This window comes from Barbus barbus (genome assembly GCF_936440315.1).
Source record: "Barbus barbus genome assembly, chromosome: 3".
Lineage (NCBI taxonomy): Eukaryota > Metazoa > Chordata > Actinopteri > Cypriniformes > Cyprinidae > Barbus > Barbus barbus.
The window spans coordinates 36,761,443-36,778,798 of record NC_136731.1 but is presented as its reverse complement, the minus strand read 5'-3'; the positions used below and the strand labels follow the sequence as shown (position 1 = coordinate 36,778,798).

The 17,356-nt window shown below is 38.1% G+C and overlaps 1 protein-coding gene across 1 annotated transcript; it reads left to right on the top strand.

The window, feature by feature from the left end:
* Positions 1 to 3,057: 3,057 nt before the first annotated feature.
* LOC306848469 (ATP-dependent RNA helicase DHX58-like) lies at positions 3,058 to 9,896 on the top strand. The gene is made up of 12 exons (XM_079383033.1): positions 3,058 to 3,150; positions 3,892 to 4,065; positions 4,168 to 4,372; positions 5,077 to 5,267; positions 5,950 to 6,063; positions 6,165 to 6,297; positions 6,377 to 6,562; positions 6,808 to 7,055; positions 7,211 to 7,522; positions 7,610 to 7,800; positions 8,693 to 8,786; positions 8,911 to 9,896. The coding sequence occupies exons 2-12, from the start codon at positions 3,892 to 3,894 to the stop codon at positions 9,100 to 9,102; spliced, it is 2,040 nt and encodes a 679-aa protein (XP_079239159.1). The 5' UTR covers positions 3,058 to 3,150; the 3' UTR covers positions 9,103 to 9,896.
* Positions 9,897 to 17,356: the final 7,460 nt, after the last annotated feature.

The following is a 17,356-nucleotide window of genomic DNA, read 5'->3' as shown; positions in this document are numbered from 1 at the left end:
CATACTTGCCTTTTGGGATGATGTTTTCATGTTGGTACACTGTTTTCTTTTTATGCCATAAACAGTGCTGCATGTTCTTCCCAAACAATTCTATTTGTTCACAAGACATTTTCCCAGTAGTGTTGTGGAGTGTCAAGGTGGTCTTTGGCAAACTTTAGACATGCTGCAATGTTTTGTTTGGAGAGCAATGGCCTCCTTCGAGGTGTCCTTCCATGGATACCATGTCTGTTTAATGTTTCACGATTGGTTGACTCATGAACGAAGATGTTGAGCAGCTTCAGTGAATCCTTTAAGTCTTTAGCTGTTACTCTAGGGTTCTTTTTCACCTCACTGAGCATTGTGCCTTTGAAGAGATCTTGGCTGGGCGCCCACTTCTATGGAGAGTACTAGCCACAGTACCATATAATCTCCATAGTTAGACAATTTGTCTAACTTTGGACTGATGAATACCTAAAGTGATTGAAATTACTCTGTAACCCTTTCCAGCAACATGCATATCAATAACTCTTGATTGTAGGTCTTCTGAGATTTCTTCTTTGCGAGGCATGGCTCACATCAGCTAATGCTGCTTATGAATAGCAGACTGACACTGTTAGGGTGTTTATCTAAGTCAATTTAGCTCTAAACCACTCCTTTATTCTCATAACATCTGACACCATCTATTTTTTTATCTTGAAAAAATAAAATAAAAAACATGTATATGTAGTACAGGTCCTTTTCAAAAAATTAGCATATTGTGATAAAGTTCATTATTTTCTGTAATGTACTGATAAACATTAGACTTTCATATATTTTAGATTCATTACAACACAACTGAAGTAGTTCAAGCCTTTTATTGTTTTAATATTGATGATTTTGGCATACAGCTCATGAAAACCCAAAATTCCTATCTCAAAAAATTAGCATATCATGAAAAGGTTCTCTAAACGAGCTATTAACCTAATCATCTGAATCAACTAATTAACTCTAAACACCTCCAAAAGATTCCTGAGGCTTTTAAAAACTCCCAGCCTGGTTCATTACTCAAAACCGCAATCATGGGTAAGACTGCCGACCTGACTGCTGTCCAGAAGGCCATCATTGACACCCTCAAGCAAGAGGGTAAGACACAGAAAGAAATTTCTGAACGAATAGGCTGTTCCCAGAGTGCTGTATCAAGGCACCTCAGTGGGAAGTCTGTGGGAAGGAAAAAGTGTGGCAGAAAACGCAGCACAACGAGAAGAGGTGACCGGACCCTGAGGAAGATTGTGGAGAAGGACCGATTCCAGACCTTGGGGGACCTGCGGAAGCAGTGGACTGAGTCTGGAGTAGAAACATCCAGAGCCACCGTGTACAGGCGTGTGCAGGAAATGGGCTACAGGTGCCGCATTCCCCAGGTCAAGCCACTTTTGAACCAGAAACAGCGGCAGAAGCGCCTGACCTGGGCTACAGAGAAGCAGCACTGGACTGTTGCTCAGTGGTCCAAAGTACTTTTTTCGGATGAAAGCAAATTTTGCATGTCATTCGGAAATCAAGGTGCCAGAGTCTGGAGGAAGACTGGGGAGAGGGAAATGCCAAAATGCCTGAAGTCCAGTGTCAAGTACCCACAGTCAGTGATGCTGGTGTTGGTCCACTGTGTTTTATCAAGGGCAGGGTCAATGCAGCTAGCTATCAGGAGATTTTGGAGCACTTCATGCTTCCATCTGCTGAAAAGCTTTATGGAGATGAAGATTTCATTTTTCAGCACGACCAGGCACCTGCTCACAGTGCCAAAACCACTGGTAAATGGTTTACTGACCATGGTATTACTGTGCTCAATTGGCCTGCCAACTCTCCTGACCTGAACCCCATAGAGAATCTGTGGGATATTGTGAAGAGAAAGTTGAGAGATGCAAGACCCAACACTCTGGATGAGCTTAAGGCCGCTATCGAAGCATCCTGGGCCTCCATAACACCTCAGCAGTGCCACAGGCTGATTGCCTCCATGCCACGCCGCATTGAAGCAGTCATTTCTGCAAAAGGATTCCCGACCAAGTATTGAGTGCATAACTGAACATAATTATTTGAAGGTTGACTTTTTTTTTGTATTAAAAACACTTTTCTTTTATTGGTCGGATGAAATATGCTAATTTTTTGAGATAGGAATTTTGGGTTTTCATGAGCTGTATGCCAAAATCATCAATATTAAAACAATAAAAGGCTTGAACTACTTCAGTTGTGTTGTAATGAATCTAAAATATATGAAAGTCTAATGTTTATCAGTACATTACAGAAAATAATGAACTTTATCACAATATGCTAATTTTTTGAAAAGGACCTGTATATACACTATATTGGCAAAAGTATTGGGTCACCCCCTTCTAATGAGCATGTTTGACTATTTTAGTAATTTCTATGAGTACAAATCTTAATGTTTAAGCATATAATGCTATTCTAGGGAATTGTGTGCTTCTAATTTTATAGCAACAGTTTGGACAGGACCCTTTTCTATTCTAACATGACAGTGCCTCTGTGTATAAGGCACGGTTCAAAAAGACATGATTGATTCAGTCAGTGTGGAAGAACTTGACTTGACTTTCTGCAGACCAGTCAAGTTCTTCCACACTGACTGAATCAATCATGTATTTTTATATATATGTATGTATGTGTGTATATATGTAAGATATATTATAATTTATAAGATATATTTTATCATTTTTTTTTATTTTTATTTTTTTTTTTGAATACTGTCTGTTTCCATAATGTTTTTTTCAGAGCATGACTAACAGGCAGATGACAAAGGCAGTTAGGTTTTGATTTCTTAACATCACCGACTGCCAAATGGGGCCCCATCAAGGTCTCTCTATTACTTTCTTCTGCGCTCGTTGCAGCTGCGCTCCACATTTACGAATCAAAATCTGTTTCAGTCCACATCACTGCTGTGCCAAGGGGCACAGAAAAACAAAGCTCTGATAACAATTGACAACTTAAAAAGTGTATTTTTTAATATACTAACAGTCTACAGATGCCTGCTGTCATTGAATTTTGGCCCCAATTTTGTTGCATGTCATTCATCTCCTCCTGCCGGGCCCTTTCTCTGTTTTCAGTTTCGTTTTACTGCTCAGTAGGCTAATAAAGAGACGGGTTTAAAGACCAGATGAAGTTCAGCTTCTCAAAGTAACAGCAGCACAGGTGAGTGAACATACTGACCTGTGCAGATAGTTTATAGTCTTTCAATACAAAACTGTAAGCAAAGTAGCAGCTTTGATATTTTTAGTATGGATTTCGTTTTAAGATTATCATTATTTACTCACCCTCATGTTGTTCCAATCCTGTATCAATTTCTTTGTTCGAAAGATTCAGCAAAACAATGTTGGTAACCAAACATTTTCTGGCAACCATTGACTTCCATAGTATTTTTTCCTTACTATGCAAGTTAATGGCTACCAGCAACTGTGTGGTTACCAACATTCTTTAAAATCTCTTTTTTTGTGTGTTGAACCGAAGAAAGAAACTCAGGTTTGGAACAACTTGAGAGTGAGTAAATGATGACAAAATTGTAATTTTTGAGCAAACTATCCCTTTAACAGAGATTAATGGGGAAACTACTAACATTTCACCTTAAATGCATATAAGGAAGTTGATAAAAGATCTAAAGCATTCTCTCTGGTTTGCACAATTGTTATTCTAGCTGTTTCTTACTGTATCTTCTGAATAGCACTTGATCAGTTTATTAATTATCGTCCCCCAACCCTGGTTAATCTGTAATGATCTGTGCCTAAAGCTTTAGGAAATGTGTCAGTCATTTCAGTCAAACCATTTTAGTATGTGTGGTGACACAAAAACTGATGTGTTTCATGAATACTGATCATTTTTTGACTATGTAAATGGATGTCTTTATTATACCTTCTTCTGCTGACTGTTTGAGTGTAGATGGACTGCAATCTTAGGCCGTACCAGGAGGAGGTGGTGCAGGCAGCACTCAGAGGGGAGAACAGCATCATCTGGCTGCCCACCGGTGGAGGAAAAACCCGTGCTGCGGTTTACATCACTGAGAAACACCTGGAGACCACAGCCAAGGCCAAAGTAGCAGTGCTCGTCAACAAGGTAAAGACCGATTAGTGCTTTATCACTCTTGAGTCTGTGCGTAACCTTTTTAACTTTTTGATTACTCTTGTTGTATTTAGTTTTCATATCCATTGTTCTCAGGTGCATCTGGTAGACCAGCACTTTGCAAAAGAATTCAAGCCTTATCTTGGGAGTACATACAAGATAACAGCCATCAGTGGGGACAGTAATGAGAAAGACTTGTTTGGGCGTATAGTCAAGGACTCGGACCTGGTCATCTGCACGGCTCAGATCTTGGAGAATGCCCTGATCAACATGGAGGAAGAAAAACACGTGGAGCTCACTGGTAACAGATGATTCTGCATGACATGACATGATACATAATGCCTTACAACAGTGCATGAATATAAACCTGACTCCATGAATACGGTACACTTTGGTTGTTTTTTTTCAAGTATTTGAGGAACAATTCCCATGTTTTATTGTTGTGAGAACTATTATAAGACTAAGAGACTTCGCTATTGCACATACATGTACCTTCTTGATTGTATTTAACAATTATAACCACAATAACCTGTTGAACTGGTATGCAAACCAATATGTAAAAACCTTTTGATAAACTAAGTTTAACTGTTATTCACCATTTTTAATGATTAACCCAAAAATATAAGTTTATCAGTACTAACCAAGTAGCACCCACTAAGTGACAATCTAATTCAGGCTAAATCTGCAACCCCTTTGACCCATTCTGGGATAGTTTATTTATTTACTTGTTTGTTATATTTTGTATATTTAATTTTGATGTTAATTGTACTGTAAAATTACGAAATCACACAAATCATGATTTGAAACCATTTTTGGGGTTGAAAACCTAACAGAAAAGGATTAAAAAATAAAACGGCTCAATATTTAATAGGACCTTCTAAGGTAGACAATATTTTGAAGGTTAAGCACTTCCATTCACTGACCACTTGATTTTGTAAAAGCTTGGGGTCGAAAACATGATGACGTACTAAGTTTTAACAGTATACTTCATTTGTCTCTTTTCAGACTTTACCCTGTTGGTAATAGACGAATGTCACCATACACAAAAGGAGAGCGTCTATAATAAGATAATGGGCCGCTATGTTGAAAAGAAAGTGAGAAAAGAAGGGAATCTTCCTCAGATTTTGGGTCTCACGGCATCACCTGGTACAGGAGGAAATAGGCAACTGGATAAAGCTGTTGAACATGTACTGCAGGTGTGTTTAAATGTACACAATAGGACTCGGCAATAAAGCTTAAAAAAGGGTTTTAAAGGGTTAGTTCACCCCCAAAAAATTATTTATTACGCACCCTCATGTTGTTCCAAACCCGTAAGACCTTCATTCATTATGGGTCATGTATCTGATATTAAAGGGATAGTTCACCCAAAAATGAAAATTCTGCCATTAATTACTCACCCTCATGTCGTTCCAAACCCGTAAGACCTTAATTCATATACAGAACACAAATTAAGATTTTTAAGATTTTGATGAAATCCAAGAGCTTTCTGACCCTCCATAGACAGCAACGCAACTGACACATCATTAAAATAGTCCATTTGACATCAGTGGTTCCACCGTAATACAAGAATACTTTGTGTAAAGAAAACAAAAATAAACACAGAAAGTTCTTTAAGATTTAAGGTCAGAAAGACCTTGGATTTCATCAAAAATATCTTAATTTGTTCTGAAGATGAACAAAGGTCTTATCTGTTTGGAACGACATGAGAGTGCGTAATTCATTACAGAATTTTCATTTTTTGGTGAACTATCACTTTTAATATCAGCTCCATGACCCATAATGGACATTAATACAAATGCAGACATCAAGTCACTTGAAAACTAGTTTATTTTGTGCTGTGAACTAATGAAAGAATCTCTTTTCCTCTCTCATTCTCAGATCTGTGCCAATCTGGATTCAGTAATTGTGTCCACCAAAAATTTTGCTCCAGTGCTGCAGAAAGTCGTTCCCAAACCCAAAAAGCAATATGATATTGTTGAAAAAAGAGCACTGGTACTTTCCTCTGTGTGTCGGAGTCATAATGTGATTGTACTGTACAACTGCTCAAACATTCAAGACCAATATATATGTGTGTGTTTGTTTGTGTGCAACAGGATCCATTTGGCGACCACTTGAAGACAATGATGTTGATGATTCATGAGTTTATGCCGTCAACAGTGAGTTGCAGCCTGCGAGAGATGGGCACCCAGGAATATGAAGCTGATGTGGTGGAACTAGAAAAAACAGGTTAATGTCACTACAACTTTGTTGTACATTCTCAATGTCCTGCAAAAACATGACTTTTAATGGTGTGTTTGTGTGTCAGGTGTAAAGAAAGAGAACAGACTGATTGCTCAGTGTGCTTTGCACCTGCGGCAATACAACGACGCTCTTCTCATTAATGACACCGTTCGCATGGTGGACGCATTCCGGGGCCTAGACGAGTTCTACAATTCAAGGAAAACCAAATTGCTGGATGGAACAGACGTCTTTCTCCAGGGACTTTTTGATGGTGTGGATTGTTTACTGTGCTGTTGACTATTGCGATGCTCTGTGAAGGGATAGTTAACCCCTCATCATTTACTGACCTCAGTGTTGTTACAAACCTGTATGGCTTTTATTTTCCTACACACACAATGCATATTTAGATTACGGTCCTTTTATTTGTGGTCTGTGTTGAAGCAAAATTTGATAATGTTGTCTTAGCATTCAGCTGATAATATCTCAACCATTCACTCAAATGATGTTTCTGCTCAGAGAACCGTGTGGAGATTAAACAGCTAGCATCGAATGCCCGCTATGAAAACCCCAAACTGGCCCGTTTGCAACGCACATTGCAGGAAGAGTTTAATAATGAAAACTCTCGTGGTATCCTCTTCTCTAAGACCCGCAAGGGCACCCATTGTCTGTTTGACTGGGTGAACTCCAACCCTGCGTTGCAGAGGGTCAACATCAGAGCTGGCATTCTCACAGGAGCGGGTACAGGTGCAAATCACATGACTCAGGTACTTTCACACAAGAAAATGGTTTCCCCAAAAAGCATTTGTTAATCATGCTTACTTAAAGAAAAACCTCCAATGTACGGTATTTACAGGAAGAAGTTTAGTTATAATTTCCTCTACTTCCTATTTATGTCTGCTTTTTTTGTATTTGTTCTTAGAATGAACAGAAGCAAATCATAAACCATTTTAGAACTGGAATCCTCAACCTCCTCATCTCCACAAGTGTAGCTGAGGAAGGTCTTGATATCCCAGAATGCAACTTAGTTGTACGTTATGGGCTGTTGACCAATGAGATCGCTCAGCAGCAGGCCAGTGGGCGGGCTCGAGCTGAGAACAGCGTCTACTCAGTGGTGGCTGAAGAAGGTGGGCGTGAAATACGCAGGGAACATACCAATGAGTATCTAGAAAGTCTGACTGCAAAAGCTATCGACCAAGTGCAGCAAATGAGTCCCAGGGAGTTCAGACACAAGGTTTGCAATTCACGTCAAATAAGAGAAAAACTTAAAGTATTCACATTTCAAATTCCTAAAAAACTTCTGTCTCTTTATTCCTGTCAGATATCCGAGCTCCAACAAATCGCTGTTATGATTCGAATCCAGGCCGAGAGGAATAAGGATGAGAAGAAGCAGCGCTATAGTCCTGGTCAGGTTCAGTTTCAATGCAGAGGATGCTTTTTGCCTGTCTGCAGTGGAGAAGATTTAAGAAAAATAGAAAATACACACCATGTCAACATCAACACTGAGTTTCAGTGAGTTATTCATGATTACATGACAGTCAGAATCACAGACCAAATAGACATTTAAATAATTCTGAAAAATGCAGCCAAGGAGAGTGTTTAATGAAATCCAGTGCACTACCATTCAAAAGTTTGGGGTCATTAAGTTGCTTCAATGATTTTGAAAGAAGTCTCTTTTGCTCAGCAAGGCTGTATATATTAGATCAAATATACAGTAAAAGCAATAATAATATGGTGAAATTATTACAATTTAAAACTACAGCTTCTATTTAAATATTTTTAAATTGTACTTTATTCCTGTGATGCAAAGCTGAATTTTCAGCATCATTACTCGACTCTTCAGTGTCACGTGATCCTTCAGAAATCAGTCTGATATGCTGATTATTATCAATGTTGAAAAAATTGTGTTTGTGGAAACTGGGATACATTTATTATTTTTAGGATTCATTGTTGAATAGAATGTTCAAACGAAAAGCATTTATTTGAAATAGAAACATTTTGTAACATTCTAAAAATCTTTACTGTCACTTTGAAATATTTGGATGCATCCTTGGTGAATAATGTATTAAAAGTATAATTTCTTTCTTAAAAAAAAACAAACAAAAAAACTTACTGCCCCCAAACTTTTGAACAGTAGTGACATTTGTTTTATTCTTAGAGCCTCATTTTATTACTCGAGTGCAAATTTCGTAAAACTTACAGCAAAAACATTGTAATATAAACACTTCATGTCTTAATCAAGATATAATACATTAATCATGCACAAAACAAAATATTCTTGCAAAAAGGGTTTGTTTGATTGCTTATGGGACAGAAAATGTCATTAGCTCAGAATAAAAACAATGAAGTCAATGATCCCTACCATGATCAAAAGCAAACATGTCTGTATTGGTGCATTTCATAGGAGGCATTATAGAGCAGGTGGGCCGATCTTTCTGGGTAGGAGCTTTGAAGATTGGGAGCCTGGACGGGTTATCAGCTGCAGGAAATGTGGACAGGTACAGATTGTGTTAGTTTACGAATGCAGATCACATGTTGTATTATAAATGTATCCAAATAAACACAGGAAGAAGTCCCTACTGACCTACTTTTCTTCATTCCTCCGTCTCTCTTCTTCCTCAGGAATGGGGAATGGAGATTAAGTTCAAGAGGGTGGTAACACTCCCCTGCTTGAAAATAAAGAACTTTTCCTTGAAGACTCCTAAAGGCAAATCCACTCCCAAGCAGTGGAAAAATGTTGAGTTCCAGGTGAAAGAGTTCGAATTTATGGAGGACATGAGCAGCCGTTTCCCTGGTCTAAACTTAGGCAACTGACCATTTGAACTCTTCACTTTTCTACTTGTCTGATGTACTGCAAGGGGCCATTGATTGCTGTTAGTCACAAACTACTTGGCATCATTTAAATATGAAATAAGCCATCCTGATTATGCTGATTAGTCATCATGGTTGTTCACGGGCATTGGGGGAAGTAGATGCTTTTGGGGTCGGTTGTGGGTGTCAAAAGACAGCTGGGAACCTTCATATAATAGAGCTGTTTGTACTCAAAATATAGTTTTAAATTGTAGTGTTTACTTATGTAAGAGTTTTGCATTATCTGAGAAAGGTGTGTGGGTGTTAAATGTTTTGATGGTATATATATATATATAAGAATTTAATTGATTATTCTGGTGTCCATCTCTGGGATCAGGACTGTGCTGCTCTCTGATTATTAGTTATTTTTGACATTACTGTGCAATATATCTCTAAATGCACCTGAAGCTCTTAATGGCCCCTACTGAGCTCTAGTCTGCTCAGACTGTCGCTTTCAGATTGCTTGAGCATTTACATATATTCATTTAACAGATGCTTTTATCCTAAGTGATTTACAAATGAGGAGAAATATGAACACGCTTCATAATCTGTGAGCCTTCATTTACAGACTGGTTACAGGTTTGTTTATAGCACTTAAGTATATGTTTCTCACAAACCAAAAAAAGAGTGTGTGTAACATATGTCTTTTTAAAAATATGACCGTTTCACATTTCTGCATTGCCAAATGAGAGTCTGTATATCACATCTAGAATATGATTTTTAAATCTATATATACAATAAAACAATTATGCACTGCATTTAGTGTATTTTCATCCTTATAGTTGCTACACAAGTGGATACTTACTATTATGAACCTGTGTGTGAGAAAAGACTACAGTCATGGATTTATATGAGGACAAAACCGAAAGAAAGTATAAAGATAAGCTTTTCTATTTCAAAATGTGGAGTTTCTCCAAAGAGTATAGAAGTATACTCTGGTTCCTCAGATTGATTTTTGATAGTGTTTAGGGTCAGCCAGTAGATGGCGCCACGCAGTCTTGCTTTCCGTTTGTATTAATTGTTGTCAGTTTCCCCTAGTTGATTAGTTCTTATTTGCACGTGTGATTTGCCTCGTTTAAACACTCTTTGGTTTGTTCTATGCTTTAGTTTCTGTGCTGCAAGTCAAACCTGTAAGTTGAGAAGGAAATAATTGACTGACTTTATAAAACCGTCTTTATAAAAGTCAGTAGTCTTATGTTCACAGTTCATCATCTTCAGCCATTGTGTTCTTCCAGTCTGCATATGGATTCAAAACTAACTGGATGTCCAGCAGGTCAATTGCTCGGGTTTTCTCTTTCGAGTACAATGAGCCTTGTTAAGACCTCAGGGTGACAAACATTAGTGATGTTATGAACATAAGAGCATAACAAGTACATTATGCTGACATGTATATATTATATGAAAAACACTTATTTGTTTTCCATGAGTGTGTCAAGGTCTTCAGGCAAGAGAAAAAAATATTATATATGTACAGTAAATGTAATCAAATATGCAATCAGTGGAATCCTCTTGGCAATTAGTAAACAAGGCTCTGCAAATTAGATGGTGAACAAACTGACCAAATATTCTTGTTAATGTAATGTTAAATGTAATCAAAGCAAATAAGATCCAGAGCCATAGGCCTGGGGTTGACCAAGTGTAGTGTTGTGCCAGTGTGGTTTTGCATGGATCAGTGGCTCAGCAACGCCCACAGCACACATTTAAACACATACACACACAATGCCTGCAGAACAAATCTCATGCACACATACACATGCTGCTCATTTACACAGACTTTAGCAAGGACATTCAGTCAAAGCAAAAATTCCGTCAGACAGACAAGAGGAGCTGAAACACAGATGTACAGACATGCCTTTAACTCCGTTCTGTGCTAACATAGTCTTCCTTTACGTAGTATATTGATTTTCTCATGTCTATTGTTTTTCTATATCTATTGTTTTCTGTGAGTCTACATCACCTGTGCATGACTTAAACTTTAGCAATTAGAGCAAATCTTAGGTCTTTATAACAGCTCTGTAGGCCGTCATTGACTAGACTGAACCATATATGAATTTAACTTAAAAAATTTTTTTAAAACCAAGCAGAGTATTCCAAGTTTTTTTGCCTTTATTAACATTGGATAGTGTAGAGTAGACAGGAAGCAAAGTGGGAGAGAGGGGGGATGGTATCAGGAAAGGTCTTATATGTCAGCGCACTTCCCACTAGGCTATCGGTGTATTCAAAGTTAAGGACCAAGAACATAACTGTAACGATAACTATATCAGCGTCCACACCAACTGATGATAACATTGTTTATTACAATTCGGGTAGATTCTTATTGACTGAATTTTGAAAGAGATGTTCAAGTCATCCTAGGACTTGTTCATTTACAAGCTAGCAGATGCGCTTTGGTTGGAGTAAGACAGCAGTGCACCGTTTTTTTTTGGGGGGGGGGGGGGGGGGGGGGGGTTGCTATCATGACTGAATGACTGCACATTATCCTGCTTATTACAGCAATCAAATGGACATTATTATGTGAGAAGAAAGAGATGTGTGTAGGCCTACAGATTGTTGACAGGGACAGTGGTCCAGTATACAGTTTAGTGTAGCATTTGACCACTGAATTCAATGAGCATGTCAAATAGTTTACAGCAGACACTGTTTTCAACAAACATGAGGAGAGATCAGAAAGCTTCACCACAGATTTTATGGAGGGTTACAGTGAAAGACCCTAAATAGAGTCTAGCAACAACTATGGGTCAGAAATATAGACAGCACTACAGCATGAACATAAGGGCACATGGCACAGATGTTGTTGGTGTGTGTTAAGCTCTGGACTGGCTTTATCAGACAGGATTAATCATGTCAGCAGGGTTCATGTGTTTAAGTCTGTTCGTGTCAGTCGCTCTCTAGTGCTTTCTGTGTTTGTGTGTGTGTGTGTGTGTTCATAGAGACCCAGGTGCAAAAGAGATGATGAAGGAATGGAGATGGATGAATGGACTCCGCCAAGGAGGCAAAACCAAATATTCCTCCCGCTGTTAGTTTAAAATGACTCTGCACACATTTAGAGACTGAGAGACATTCCTCTTAGTCCAACAAAGACTCTGTAATCGAAACCAAATGTTATGAAAGCTCCTACCCAATGGATGGTAATGGCCACATCAAAGGGATTATAAAACAGCTTTGAATGTAAATACGGACTTGTCTCATAAAGTAAATCTATATTTCCGAAATTCCTTTCCTCATTCGGTCGTAGCTAAACATGGTTTTTAATTACTCATGCTTAAATGCAAAAGCTGAACAATTCAGAAACATATGCTTTCCTTTTTGTGTCCAGCTTGTAAACCCAGTTTTTTCAGTCCATATATAACCATCTGACCACACTAACAACATACTGAACCTGTATATAGTTTACTATATAAAACACGATGAGGGACTGTAGTGGATTAATTAAAGGAATAGCTCACCAAAAAATGAAAATTATCACGTACCTTACTGTTGTTCCAAACCCTTATTCTGCTTTTATTTCATGGAGCTCAAAATGAGAATTTTGAAGAATGTTAACGTCTTTTTTCAGACCATAGTGATGTTTGAAGATCCTAAAAGAACAACATGAAGTGGTTCATAAGACTCATGTACTACTTTCCAAGTCTTCTGAAGCCAAACTGAAATTTAGGTTTGTATTCACTAATATTCTTCTATTCTAATAGCTCTTAACTCAAGAACCGTTGTATTGGGATTGTAAAAGGAAGGTTCTTAATTGGCATCTGTGATTAGGTGAAGAACCTTTAGCATCTATTGAAACTTTCCATTGCGCAAAAGGTTCTTGATAATAGAAAAATTTCACACTGAGATAAAGATGGTTCTTACCAATCACTGAAAGGTTCTTTGGGGAACCCAAAATGGTTCTTCCATGGCATCCATTTGGAACCCCTTTTATTTTCAGGTGAGTTGAACTTGAATTGATACCTTGAGAACCAAGTCTTTTTTTTTTTTTTGAAAGCCTAGACTCAATGATTCATTCATTATTTGGATTAAAAATAGATATGTTTTATTTATAGCTTTACTTTATTTATAACTTTATTTATTTACTTTATTTATATATAGCTTTACAGAGCCAAAAAAAATATTTTTCTTGAGTGTCACTCCCTGACTTTTTCGAGTTAACAGACTGACAGCTTACCACTGAGTAATGACTTAAATTTTAGACTGTTTCTCAGACAAAGTCATCACATGACTTCAGAGTATTTGGAATGTACATATGGACTTTTTGGTGTGTGTTTCTGTCCTTATTGTAGGCGCTATGAACCACAAAAAACAGCACGAGGGTGAGTCAATAATGACAGAATTATTTTTCAGCCGGCTATTCTGTTAAAAAAACAAGGAAAAGAAAAACTTGAGCCATCACTCATTTGTCTTCAACGTGCGGTGTGTGTCTGTCATTATCGGCACAGTCACACTGTCTATCCGTCTTTGCTTCAGTCTTCCTGTCTGTCCTGCTCTCTTTGTCTCTCCCTCCCCTCCTCCTCCTTTTGTCCATCTCTCTCAGGCTTGCATGAAAAACACCCTGTCAGTCTTGTTTTCTTTTATTCTCCCTATTCTATAGTTAATAGGCTCCTATTTTCTCTTCTAAGAAGCTGTGTATTAATGATCAGGTAGACTTGGCTGTTTTTTTTGTTTTTTTTACAATGCCGAGCAAGAGAGAGACAAGAGAAAGAAGAGTCTGTGTAGACTGTGTATTCGAATGTGCTCAAAAGAGAGACTGAATGGATGTGTTGACTCTCTTCAGATAGCCAGTAACAGCCAGTAAAAGACAAGGAAATTGGCCCAAATGGGGTATGGGTAATTTCACATCTGCTGTGCTCAATCATCCTCTATCTGGCTTTTGTACAGGCCAGCTCTCCACAAACAGGCAGGTGTGTGTTAGCATGCGTATTTTTGACTCTGTGTGTGTGTGTGTGAGAGAGAGAGAGAGAGAGAGAGAGAGACAATGTGTAATATTGGAAAACAAAGCACTCAGTGCTTTTGTTCATGTTTGAACAGCACATGCAATCCAAACTGCACAAACACTTTCACTTTGTCATGGTTGACGATATACCCATTGAACATAATGTCTCTTGCAACTCAAAAATATATATAGGACAAGACTTGATTATGTGAAAAGTTGCCATTACAATATGTTCCCGATTGAACCCAGTGGATGAAAACATGACATAATTTTGCTACAAAAAATATATTTGTTTCAGTGGTGGAGCAAATTATTACATTTAGATGAATGATAGCAAAATAAAAACTTTTTGATGCATTTATCTTTCTGTTCTACAAGCATGAATGAAATTATAGTACTTAGGTTTCATCTTCATGCTTTGTCGTAATATTCAGTCTTAAAAAGCTGGTGAGAACTCACTATTACACAAACTAAACATTCTATTTGTATGGATATCTGTATAATGCACTGGAGTAAGTTCACTGTGAGCAGTACCTTATAAAGAATAAACCTGATCTGAACACACCACAGGGAGGTCTACAGCAATAACAGTCGACAGATAAATGTGTTTTTGACAAACAGAATGCCATAATTTTTGGAAACATCCTTCCACAAAATGGCAAAGAAAGAACATACACATCAGCATATACTAATATATCTTAAAAAGTAGCCAATGACTGTAAACATGGAGAAATTGTGTGTACAAAGCAGTCAACTCTCGTCTGTCACAAATGCAACCATATATGTAAATGAATGCTTTTGTTTTCAACTCTATTCATCAAAGAAACCTGAGAAAAAATGAAATACAGAAAGATAAATAAAATGGAATAATTATTCAATTTTTCCATTTCAAATAGTGTAGTAATGGAATAATGATGCTGAAAATTAAGATTTCCCATCACGTGAATAAATTCAATTTTAAGATGTATCAAAATAGAAAACAGATATTTATAATATATAATAGATATTCATAATATTTCACAGTATTACTGTTTATATCTATCCTATCCTGTTCTGCTTCCACATTTTCTGACAAAATATGTAGTGTTATCTTGACTTCTTGTTCTAGGACTAATCAAAATAACGCAATGCTAAAGTAGGCTAAGCTTGCTAACTTCAAAATAACAGAGTTATTTTAGGGAGATGTTTAATTTGAAAGTTTTAGCATCATAATTCATATATTATGATAAATAATTTAAAATACATTCAACTATTTTAATAATTAAGAATAAATACACAAAGGACTGCAGCGGGATTAGATCCTGCATTACAATTTTCATCATAATGCGCGAAAGTGCTTTGTCTTCTGCTAAATTCCTATGTTGTCCCTCTCATCTATTGTTTTTATCTATCTTATTGTGTGTATCAGGTCCATTTTGTTGCTTTGATGGGCCCTGTTAAGCTATGATGGCTGTGTACATTTGCTTTTACAGTGTGTATATATGGATCGAGAGGGCTATCGTTCGTGTGTCACAGTGATCACCTCAGAGAGACTGGGGGAATCTGTGATAATGTATTCTAATAACTTTTTTGTCTGCTGCAGTCTAGTTTTGTGTGTGTGTGTGTGTGTGTGTGTGCGCCTGCTGGGATTCGTGTGTAAGGTGGGTGTTGGGAAAGTGGGTTTGCTCTGGCGGGAAATGGCTATTTATGTAGCTGCAAATGGAGTGACACACACACACATGCTTTTTCTCTGTCTCACACACGTAACGCACACTGCCCTGCAGGCATAGGTAACCTTCACTAGCCGATGTAAGCCATTGAAAGGACAGGAAAGAAGTCAGAAAAAAGTGACACGTGGGGAAGGAAGGTGTGCTGGGGTTGTACAGAGCCATGGAGAGATAGATGGGAAGATGAATGGATAGAGAAAAATATCAGTTTTTCGGCCACTGTCAAGAGCAAAACAGAGAGAAGTAGTTGCTTCTGAAAGGCTATATAGAGCATTTCACCTGGCTACTCTTTGGTTAAACAAGGAGCCCACTGTTTCTCTCAGTGGCTCATGGCTCAAAGCTGCCCACTTCCACCCCACCTCTACTCCACACAGCCCACCGGTCACCACACCTCCACAAAACTCCACGCAATCCAAGCTGCTTCCATATTCAAATCTATGTCCTCTTGACCAGACAAAAACTGCACATTTTTTGTATTAAAGTGATATATAGGGGGATTGGGGATGGTTGCAGTCCTTTTCGCTTTAACATCAGTAACTGTTTTTACTTTGATTTAATTTCCCTCATTAGTCTGCTACAAAGTTGTTGTTGTTGTTTTAATGCACAACTTATAACTTTCGTAACTCTAAAATGTATAAACTAATGTACAAAGTACAAAGAGTGTTGTTACAGCCTAACACTATGAGAAGACATGGACGTAAGTTATGATTTTGTGCATGGGTTTAATCAAATTTACTTGTTTTAAACTATTTAGCTTTTTTGTCAAATTTTATTTTTTATTTACATACCCTACTGTTCATCAGTTTGAAGTTAAGAAAAAACAGAAAAACAGCAATATTGTGAAACATTATTATAATTTAAAGTGGGGCTGTGCATATAATCGAATGCGATGATTATAGTGAATAGTGAATAGTGAAGTGACATACTGCCAAGTATGGTGACCCATATTCGGAATTCGTGCTCTGCATTTAATCCATCCAACGTGCACACACACAGCAGTGAACACACACACACACCGTGAACACACACCCGGAGCAGTGGGCAGCCATTTATGCTGCGGCGCCCGGGGAGCAGTTGGGGGTTCGGTGCCTTGCTCAAGGGCACCTCAGTCGTGGTATTGAGGGTGGAGAGAGCGCTGGACATTCACTCCCCCCACCTACAATCCCTGCCGGCCCGAGACTCGAACCCGCAACCTTTGGATTACGAGTCCGACTCTCTAACGATTAGGCCACGACTTCCCCTCAAGAAGTCGTGGCCTAATGCCGTAGTTATGCGCATCTAGTCAGTAAAGCCAGTTCTGTGATTAGTAGTAAATCTCCTTCACGTGCTTTCAGGTGGTATTTACTACACAGAGCCGTAGTTTTCTGACAAGCTACGCAATATCTCATTCATAATCGAATGCGATTCATCTTCGATTATGAACGGGATATTGTGTAGCTTGTCAGTGAACTACGGCTCTGTGTAGTAAATGCCGTTCCATCTGAATGTGCATCTTTATTCATCCCCCGGCACCGTGTGGAGCACTTTTTATGATGGATGGATGCACTATTTTGGCCTTCAAAATCTCAACTACTATTCACTGCCA

Coding starts and splice junctions, on each gene's coding strand:
- LOC306848469 (XM_079383033.1), top strand. CDS start 3,892: ATGGACTGCAATCTTAGGCCGTACCAGGAGGAGGTGGTGCAGGCAGCA. Junction 4,373..5,076: donor AAAACACGTGGAGCTCACTG/GTAACAGATGAT, acceptor GTCTCTTTTCAG/ACTTTACCCTGTTGGTAATA. Junction 7,056..7,210: donor GTGCAAATCACATGACTCAG/GTACTTTCACAC, acceptor ATTTGTTCTTAG/AATGAACAGAAGCAAATCAT.